This window comes from Calonectris borealis, chromosome 6, assembly GCF_964195595.1.
Source record: "Calonectris borealis chromosome 6, bCalBor7.hap1.2, whole genome shotgun sequence".
Lineage (NCBI taxonomy): Eukaryota > Metazoa > Chordata > Aves > Procellariiformes > Procellariidae > Calonectris > Calonectris borealis.
This window is the reverse complement of record NC_134317.1, coordinates 40,768,996-40,779,815: the sequence shown is the minus strand read 5'-3', so window position 1 is coordinate 40,779,815 and position 10,820 is coordinate 40,768,996. Positions and strand designations below refer to the sequence as shown.

The window sequence follows — 10,820 nt, the reverse complement described above, 5'->3', positions numbered from 1 at the left end:
CATCGCTCAGCGGCGGTCCCCGACATCTCGCTGCTTTTACTTCACCCGGCGAGCGTGGACGCGGGGAAACCATCCACCCACGGGAAGCAAACGGAGGGAGGCGTGGGACGAGAAACGCCACCGAAATTTCGGACAGACGGGCTGCTGGGACGCTGCTCTGACGGCCGTTTTCTATGACTGTCGCCAACCAAATTTTGCGGCTCCATGCCGCGGTGTTCTTTTATGATGAAGTTCCCTCAAAGAATAACTCGCTCGCTTTAATCATGTTTGCTCCGAGATTTATGGCTTGATGCTTATTCACCAGCGGAGCTTCTCAATGCGAAATGTCAGTAAGCCTGTTATAAATCGCTCCTGGCATTCCTGCTCTATCTTTTATTTGGCCAGGAGTATTTCTACCTGAAAGTGATATATTCCTGCTATAACTGCTTTATGTGCTTCAGTAATTACATTGTACAGGGAAGGTGGGGGGTGCGCCTATGGAGGTACCACCGCAAAAACAGCAACCTGTAAAAAGTGGGAGGTTGGGCTGAAGCCTGAGGTGCTACTGGATGCACAGGCTGAGGGAAAAACACCCTCAAAACCCAAAGTAACGGTGACTGGTGAAGTATCTCCGTCAGACTAAAGCTGGTGAACAGGTGGTAGAGAGGGAAGAAAATTAAATTTTTACTGGCTGGGCGGAAAGGCATCGTCACTGGGCTGGCGCCCTGCCTGGGCTATGTGCTGGGTGTGAGGGGAGGACGCCCACAGCACCGCGACGCCGCGCCCGCCCGCCCATTTTAGGCCTTGTTTGGGTAGGAGATGTTTGTGCCGCGTTAGACATGTTTGTTATAGACAGGCAGATACTGGGAAGACGTATATAGACGCATCGGGTTTCGGAATTTGATTCGGCTGCTACTGAGGTCTCTCAAGCCTGATTTCCAGGCTGGCTACCGGCCAGCCCGCCATTTTCCTCAGCCCTCCCCTCACGGGTGGCCCCATCCCTTTCCGCGCGGCCCCGCCCCGCTCCCGAAGCGCGGGAAGCGCGGCGGTCTGGGGGCGGTGAGCGCCGTTCCTCCTGAAGCGCATGCGCGCTGGCGGGCGCGCAGCCTCTGGCGCTTGCGCAGTGGTGGCGGGCGGGGAATTCGGAGGAGCACCGGCGGGAAGCCATGCGGGAGGTGCTGTGCGGCCGCTCGGGAAACCGGCCGGCCCCGGGCGGCCAGACCCTCACCGCCGACCCCATGGCGCCGCCCGGCCCTCCGTGGGCCCGCACCCGCGCCGCGCTGGGGCGGCTGGAGAGGGCGCTGAGCTGCTCCCGCTGGTAACGGATGCCCCCTTTCCCCCGCGGCCGTTACGTGCCGGCTGCCGGCAGGCGAGCGGAGCCGCCGCTGGCGCTGTGCCCTTAGAGCTGTGTATGTGTTAATACAGCCGCGTTTCTCCTTCCTCTGCCCACAGCGCCGGCATCCTGCGGCAGCCCGTGTCCCTGGGGCAGTGCGAGCACGTCTTCTGCCTGTAAGTAGCGTGGTGCGCCACGGCTCGGCCGCCCCGCCTGCCTCCCTCCCCGGGCCGCTGCCCTTCCAAGGGCGCCCCGAGGCTCCCGCCCTCCTTGGGAGAAAGGGCTGCTGCCTTAGGGAGGTGGGCAGCGGTGGTGCTTTCTGGCCGGGGAGAGGGAAGCGGGAGCTGCTATCCCCCAGTAGGTCCAGCGCACTGCTCTGGGGTGGGCGTCTGGCTCGCTAGAGCGAAGGGCTGGCTTTCTGAGTGCTGGCTTAGGCTTCAGGATGTTTGCCTGATGTAAAGGGAACCCTCAGTCTGATGGGGGGGGGTGTCCACTTGCAGTGGGATAGGAGGCGAAAGCAACTTCCAGTTCTTCTCGTCATCTCCAACTCCTTCCTCTTCCTCCCTTCAAAACAAACAAAAAAGAGCAGCCTGGAAAGATGCTTCCTGTTTCCAAGGGGGTTTTGCCCTGCTTGAGAGGATTGGGTGCTGCTTGTCATTACTGTGGCCTTCTGCTATGCTAATGGCTCTGTTCCTTCAGATCTGTCACTGTAACTGTTCCTGTATTCTTGTCCATCCAAACATGTTGGGATAGCATGAGTACCTCTACTTATAGTCTGTCAAATAATCTGAGTGTTTAAAAAAAACTGAGTTAAGTTAGAAACATCCTGCTAACGAGGCAGGTCTGAGGAGGTAGTATTCACTTGGCCTGTCTTAGGACAACTCACTGCATCGTCAGTACAGGCAGGGTCTGAAATGTTCGTGCCCCAGAACCTCATTTAGGGAAGGTGATGGAATCTTCTGGCTGTCCTGTATGTCGCTGCTCTTCACGGCATGCAGATGCAAACACGGGGAGTTAAAAGGTCAGTCATATATCTTAAACAGTTTCTCTGCACAGCACAGATGTGAGCTGTCTATTAAAATCCTATGCTTGTTACAGTGGAGAGGATAGACACTTTCTAACCTCTGCTGCCAGTCGAGATATTCAGCTTTGCCTCTTGTTAATACTGTAGTCACTATGTCAATAAAAGCAGAGGAAGACCCTCCCTCATGGCTGTGTATTCGCTCCCTGTCTTCAGCTGCACCTTTCTAATGGGAACTTAAAGTGTTGAAGGCCTGAAAAGGAAAATACTAGCAAAAGATTTTCTTGGTTTTTAAGGAGTAGCTGATTATGGGACAGGTGCCCTCAGCATCTCTTCCCCCCAGTATGGATGTATTAAAAGATACACAAATGATTTATTTCCATGCATACACGTGGGTTCTTTCCCAGGTGTGGCCATTAATTGCTGTAGAAGATTCTGCTGTCTGAAGCATATTTCTTGTTATTTGTTCCAGTTGTACTACCTCTCCACAGAGTACTTGGTAAAATAATCCCCAGAAGCTTGTACAAGTTATTTATAAATATGTGCATATCTATCTTACAAAATGTTTTTCTCTCAGGTGTAGTGTGGATCGCTGAACGGTAGCGTAAGGGTGGCTTAATAAAAGTAATTGTTTAGTTGTTGGGCATCTAAGGCCTTGTGGTTTTATTTTGGATAACCCCAGTGTATTCTAGGTGATAGATTTCAAACACCCACTGTTCGTTGAAGTATTTTTCTTTTTTAAGAAAAATTATCAAGACATCACAAGATGATGCGGTTTGCATTGATGGGGCTGGAAAGAATAGCTAATAGGAATCTTAAGCACTCATTAGCAGCTGTTTCTTACTCAAAAAAAAGAGTTTATTTGCTATTATCCAAGTTATTCTTATACCTGATCTTTTCTTTTTTTTATGCCTGACCTTTTAGTCGTCAATTTAATGTGTCCTTTGATGACTGAGTCTTGGATAGGGGCTATTTTTTTAAATAAAGCTAAGGAAATTTAAATTAATTTGTTTACAAGCAAATTTGGTAGGGCATGGATTGACTCTGCGGTATTCTGACATGAACTGATTGTGATCCATTGCTAAAGACAGACATTTATTAATATACGTGGGTAGGAGTGGGGTGAATGGCTGGAGCTGGCTTCTGATACATGAATTGAAATATATGAAACTAATGAACTGCAATAATCAGGTCACACATAATGTAACTGGTTTTCCCTCAGCATGGGTTTTATTATGGTCAGGGATATTTATTAAGATCAGTTTCTGCAGTTTTGTCTGAGTAACTCTACTAAGTTAGTTACAGTCATTATCCATTAACTATAAAAACCCAACAGCTAGAAGTAATTAGGAAATGTTGTGGTATAAAAGTCATTCTGGATTTCCTTTGCACTACCTTTTACAGACGTGGGAGACCTGAGGCCAACTTTCCTAGAGAACGAGACCTGGTCAGTTCTTATCTTTGCCCCAAGTGATTTGTCAATGTCATCTAGAATATGTCAGAGCCAAGAATTGTACTTCAGTCTCCCGATCATAGCAATGTCTCAACCGCGAGGTGCTTTGCTGCTCAGAGCAGGCTGTTTAAAGCACAAAACACACCTGGCAGCAATTTTTACATACCAAATTTCCTGTCTTGGAATTAACCGAAGGCATGATACTTGTGTGGTGTTTGTGGGAGAGATGCCAGTGCAGAGAACAGGCCTGAAAATAACTCTCCTCTTAAGGAAAGTGGTGGTAGTTATAATTCTGATATTGTTAACGGATATGCTGCTAGTTTTGGGGCATATGACTGTCAGCTTCCAAGCTGACTGTATGTTTACGAGTCTAGATGCACAGACTTTGATCTTCCTCTCCAGGTAGCAGTGCCTTGATATTACTTGCATTCTATTCCTCTGAATGTTTAACCTGATCTGCTCACATTTAATTTTATACCTTTGGCTAGAATTGTGCGTGCTACATGATGGTAAGGTAACGGAGACTTTTGAAATTAATTCAGTCTTGGGTATGTGAAATTATAACCTATATTTAATAGGATAGATTGGACTTGAGAAATAACAATGGCCCTTGAATGTTGCAGTTCAGATGGCAAATCATAAGGTCCTCTGATGGGACTAATCAAATGAATAAAAGATTTTAGGCTAATATGGAGAGAGTAGTATTACCAAGAAGCTACAACTGGTAAACGACCCTTGCCGAGTAAATCTGCTTCCCCACCCACCCTGCCTTGATCATCTCCTGACATAAGTGCTCTGAAAGAGAAAAGTGATGGAATACTCTGATGGAATACCTGCAGATCCTTGTGGGACTTCTTACGGAGAAGTGTTCAGACAGGTGAAACTTCACAATATCAAGAAAATTTTAAGTAGGAAAAAGTGGAAATGATAGTTTACTGTGGGTTGGCTTTCTGTCACTTGTTTAAAAATAGAAGGCTGCAGAAGAATAGCCCTACCTTTAGCTGAAGTGTAAAAGAATGTGTAGTTTTAACTGTTTGAGCCTAATTGTTATCTGGAAACAAACAGCAACAGAGCTTTAGCATACCTTGAAAATTTGGATCAGCTTGTGAGTCTGTGGGAGTCACAAGATACCACATATTTCATGACAGTGTCCTGACAAGGCTCTGGACTTGTCTTGCTTAATTATGGCTTGTCGCTTGCCGTGATAAATATGTCCTCTCCTGCATTTGAGACTAACTCACGTGGGCTTTACAATAGTGGTTTGTCAATGCTAAAATAAGGATTCTTGCTGAGCGTTTGGCTATGAAAAGGTTGATAGCGAGTAAAGCAGATAACTTACGCTGGATAATGGATTTTTACATTTGACTTTTAGATCTTGCGTGGGTGACTGTGTTGGCACAGAATGCCCGGTGTGCCACGTGCCAGCCTGGGTGCAAGATGCACAGATAAACCGGCAACTAGATAACATGATTCAGCTTTGCAGCAAACTGCGGCATCTACTGGGTGCGGACACCTCAGGTAAGAGCAAACCTGGGTCTCTGACAGCTGTTGAATCCAGACCCCTCCATTTCATTTCACGGGCTTTACAGAGAATGAACAGTGCAGCCCTGTTTAAGATTCTGAAAGGCTGTTCCGAATCATGTTTGGAAAATTTGATTTGAAGAGAACTGTCTGTATGGATTGCTCGTTCTTTGAATCTGTTTTACTAAGAAGTCTGCATGAGCAGGTTAGTCCATAATTCATTAGAATCTGTCTTCCAAAATTAGACAAAAGTGGGATAGATTCCCAAGTCACGTGGCAGTTAGTTGCGCAAACCAGGGGCACAAGTTGTCATACCTTGTGCTCTTAGGGGAGCACAAATGTGTAATGTACTGCAGTGTACACTTCTTTAGGGGGGCCCTGTTAAAGGATTAATGCACATATTCTCTTGCCTCTTGTGTATTTGTGCTCTGAGGCATGCATGCTGTCTCAGTAATTTTCAGTTTAGGGTTTTTGCACACAGAAAAAATTATCTGTGTTCCTTGCCTGAAAGGGGAAGGAGGCAAGTCTTAACTCGTTTATTTTCTGGTCCCTAATAATCAGCTAGTCTGCTACAATGGAATTTTGTCATTGCTGACTGTGCTAGAAGATTGCAGAGATCATACTCTGGGAATTCATCTCTTTATCAAATTTTAGGCTGATTGTCAAAGTAGGAAAAAATGAAGTGAAATAAGCGTAGGTGAATGTATGTGTCTTCTGCAAGCTCAGAGAGGAGCATTTTCTTGTAATACCAAGTTTTAGAAAACATTCATTTAGCTGTCAGATACAGAAAAGGTAATTCTTCCTTCATTGTTGCTCCCTAATATGTTTGTCTAAATTAAAGATTCTTTTCCTAAGTCTAATCCCATCAGCACCTTCATGTTCATTTATGGGGTAGCTGTTTATTGACATCAAAATGCATTTAAGTGAGGAAGCTGGAAGCCTACATTCAACTGTAAAGGAATACATTTTATATAGATATAAAATCCTGTGGTGATTAAATCTTCCGGAGCATAGAAAATACAGATGATGGTTTAAATAGGATTTCAGGGAAATGTTTTAAGTGGTGAAGGCTTTTAAAAATATGGTAGGAGGAGAATCTCTGAGAGGAGCTATTTGTGATGCTATAAATAAAGCATTTAAAATACAATATGATAATATTGATACTGTTTAGGTGTTTTGGAGAATTCTTACAGCTGGATTAACTCTTACAAACTGTACTAGGAGTTGCATAATACATACAATCCTATAGTTCTTCTAAAATAAGGTTTGCATGGTATGGTTAAACCACAGAACTAGATGAGGTTCTTTTTATTGTTCCTTGTTCCAACTTAAAAGCAGACACAAAATGGAAGTTCACAAGAGTGTTTTATTTGGAGCTAAAGTTATGAACTGATGTGGGAGATTACTTTCCATCACTTGTAGTCTTTGCCCTGTACTAAGGATTAATGGCTTTTTGGATGTTTCATACTGTGCTTAAGGGAAGAACCTCCTGAGTTGGTGATAGTTCACTGTCAGGAATGGTTTGGATACGTAAGAAAATGAGCACACCTCTGACAACAGCCAGTTATGTGTTGTAGTATGGCAAATCACAGGATGCTGTAGCTTTAGAGATTTTGAGAGCAAATCCTTTAGGATGTTTTGTCACTCAGCTCTGGCAAATCTGTCACCTCCCATAGATGTATGTCTTGAACTTAATGTATACCAAGTGAAATATGTTTGAGTTTGGAGAATCAGGGCCTCCCTTGTTAAAGAGTTGCTTTCATGTTCTTACGCCACTGTAATTCTACCACATTCCTGTCAACAATATTTTCTTTTCTTTTTTGTTAGGAGGTTAGAAATTGTATTTTGTGTTCCAGTAAAGGAAACAGACCAAAAAATCAATCTTTCTATGGAGGAAAGGAAGAGAAGCAGTTGAAAAAGGAATCTTTCTGTATTTTTGGTTTATATCCCTTTTGCCTATTTGTTTTATATGCCTTGTTTTAAGACAATTGTGGCTTGTCTCAAGGCTTCTGTTTGAGATCCTTGTTCACACTGAAGTTTCTAATGCAAATGCATCATACTACCCATTTTTTAATCTGCGACAGACCTAGTGAATGCAGTAAGTTGTGTGTGTTGTCTTTAAAAAACCACAGAACTACCGTGACTGAAAAGGATGGGGTTAAGCTCACGTGTGAATATTTCAAGTATAAAAATCCCTGTACCCTGAGGTTCCACAGTAGGTATGAGAGGGATCTCACTTTGTACTCCGTTGGGATAAGGATAGCTTTTTGCCAAACAGCGTGTGTCTTCTAAGAAGCAGCAGCAAGTAATTCAGGAAAGACTACACAAAACAGCTGATACTTCCCTTTTAAATTAAAGGGAAGCACAGCAAATGACACTGCAGAATAGTACTGGGACGACTGAAGGGGAATTGGCAAACAACGAACCTGAAACTGGCTAGAAAATGCAAACTACAGGTAGCAAATGCTGAGTCTCAAAATTAATTCACTTGTTAGAGATGTTATATCCTTAGTCCGTGGCAAGGTGAGGAGAACTGTCTGACCTTTTCACTGTCTGGTGTTGTACCTTTACGAGGGTAATGGGAAGCTATCTGGCTGGCAGGCTTCATAGATGGGATGTCCGCACCTCAAAATCTTTAGCTCTAACGTTGCAGAGTCCAAGACATCTTGAGAATTGGAGTTGATGGGATGATAGGCTTCATAGGTGGGCAATTAGTAAGAACTTGTTGAATCATGGGCATAGTGTATATAGTATACTGGAGATGAAGAAGGCTGATTTACAGTAATGGCTTTGAAAGTGAATTTCTAAATACTTCAGCGGATTTTTCTTTGTGATGTTCTTTAAAAAGAAGAGATTGTCGTAAATTTTCACAACAACCATTTATAGATGATTTTACTGTATTCTTTGTAACATAATCTGCTTCACTCTAACACAGTTAAACAGCAAGCCTTCCTCCCCTCTTCTCATACAGAGCTAGACCTTGCAGGTGTTGCCCAAAACTTCCTAAGCTCTTGTTGATGCTGGTGGACAGTAGGAGAGGTTTAACTTCTGATTAGCCTTTATAGTATCATAATTTAGCTTCGCGTTTACTGATGTGGAGGAAAGACGTTGAACTCCTGTTGTAACAGATTACATTGCATTTCATGTATGCTATGACATTTTTCATAATAGCTAAAGATGAGTTTTTGAATAGCTGGAATTTCTCCCTTTTTCCCCTTGTGTTGAATACTTAACTTGCAAAATAATCATTCTTCAGTGAAGGCACTAATGTTGCACAGATGGTACCAAAGCACTTCCCTTTGATTTTTAATAAGGGACTAGTTTGTCAAAGAGATTTCTCAACTTCTGTTCTGAAACCCATAATAGAGAATAATTTGAAAGGCACACAATGTGCATCATTATATTCCTTTGATGCAGATTAATGATAGCTAAACCACATTTTCTAATTGCTCCTTTTTTTCCTGCTCTAGCCTGTTATTGCACTACAGCAGAGGAGATGTAGCTCTCTAGCTGCAAGGTGCTGTGTATCTCCTAATGTTTTTGTCTACTCTCAACCCTTTTAACACTTAAGAAATTCAACTCTATTAAATGTCAGCATTGAGAAACTTGGCCTTATTATGTGCAAATAAGTCTAGTTTAGAAATAATTCAGTTAATATATTGTGTATATGAATGTTATGTTTAATAGGTAATGAGAAGTAAATTTACTGCATTTATTATAGACTGATTCTAATACTGTTATTGTGGATAGTCTTTACACTATTGCAGATGCTTAAAATCTAGAATTAGTAAGGCATGCTTTACTGACTTACCTTGTCTCCATGCATCTCTAAAAATTTTGGCAGGATACTTCTTATGTATTAAAAAGACAATTAATCATATATAGTAATTTTTTCATTCCTGTTGAGACACAAGCTCTGGCTTCCAACGTAGAGACAGCAAAGAATTTCTTTGGATCGATTTTTCTATGAGCAATTTTCTCTAAAGGTAGTTTAACTGAATGCACTTAGCTATCAGATAATACCTTCTTTATATAAATTAACATTTACATATTAAGCCATAAGAACTTTCAGTTTCTTAGCATTGTGTCTCTTCTCTCTCTCCCCCTCTCGCAGCTCTGGGTGCAATCATCGATTTTCAGGGAGGGCAGATTGGCCATTTGTCCTTATTACTTCTACTCCCTACCTTGTACTCTTTGGAAATGGAGGAAAGGGGCAGCAGAGTCTAAGGATAATGTTTTTTTGCAGATGCTACCCAGAACTGTTCAGGTAAAGTTGATGTTAGCTACAGAGTATTCCGAAGGATGGAGTTACTGAAGAATGGCTGGGAGACAACACACACCCTGACAGATACTGCCGTTTCTTCCCCAGAGGCTATGGAGATGCCCTGGGTGTGCGTGGCTGGCCTCTAGATGTGACAGATCTTTTTCAAAGTATGCGTGGCCTTTTAATCATGTTCCGCGAGTGCCTCCCTGTTCTAAAACGTGCAACATACTCTTTTACACCTAAAGTAGTTGCATATGAGGAAAAATAATCCTGGGGAAATATTTATTTGGTGTCTTTTCAGCAGGTTTTAGTAACCTGACTAGTAAGTCCCTGCTGAGAAACCAGTAATGAACAGATCAGTTTAAGAACCCTTGTGGTTGATTTTTCACAAGCTTTCTTGCTGCCAGAAGTGGTATATACATAGCTTCCAGTGTAAATACTTAACTGTGTTATGCCACTTTAGATCCTACTTTTGAAGGACAGTGCCTTTGATTGAATTTGTCACTTGGACTTTAAAGTCTTACTGTGCTATACATATCAAAAAGAATTGTGGCCATCACAAAATTGTCGCACAAATTACTTTTGCAAGCTGATTTTATTCTTGTTCTTTACTTGGAGATGACTGATAGTTCTAGCAAGGTAAATATTTTAGAAGAAAATCTGCTAGTTGTGTAAACAGTGAAGACAAGACAAGTAAATAGTAACTGTGTTTTATATTTTGCATCTGTTTGCAATCAAGCTCTTCCTTTTTTTAGATGTTATTGTCAGAATGAAATTGGATATGCTGTCTTTCTGAAGGCTAGCTAGTTATGAGATTTCAGTCTCAATTTCAGTGCTTTTTTTCCTGTTTGCACCAAGCCCAGCCCTACAGGAAAACCAAATAGGAGCAGTTCTGTGCCTGATGATTATCTTTAGATATCTAAATGATTGATCAGCTAGCCTTGAGCTGTATTCTTAAAGACGCTTTTAGTCTGATGCCTTACATATTCCTTTAGCTACATCTCCTAATATCTAGCATATTTTAATTCGAGGAGTAAGAAGGGTCATTTAAATCAAGATGAAGGAAACATTTAACCTTGAAATATTGCTTTAAAAGAAAACTGCAAATGTCTATTTTGGTGTTGAATTACTAGCTATATGGTTTTGTTTTAAGTGGAATTTCAAACTTTTTTTTTTGTCGCTAAGGAATTGGGACTAGTTTGTCTGCTATCTGTGAGTTTATCACAGCTTGCTGTGGAAAACAGGCTAT

At 42.4% G+C, this 10,820-nt stretch overlaps 1 protein-coding gene across 1 annotated transcript in view; it reads left to right on the top strand.

Annotated features, from left to right (window-relative positions):
* Positions 1–1,129: 1,129 nt before the first annotated feature.
* BARD1 (BRCA1 associated RING domain 1) overlaps positions 1,130–10,820 on the top strand; it is a 46,667-nt gene continuing 36,976 nt past the window's right edge. The window contains exons 1-3 of the mRNA XM_075153738.1: positions 1,130–1,297; positions 1,432–1,488; positions 5,159–5,304. Coding sequence (XP_075009839.1) covers positions 1,146–1,297; positions 1,432–1,488; positions 5,159–5,304 — 355 coding nt within the window. The 5' untranslated portion in view covers positions 1,130–1,145. The remainder of the gene's footprint in view (positions 1,298–1,431; positions 1,489–5,158; positions 5,305–10,820) is intronic.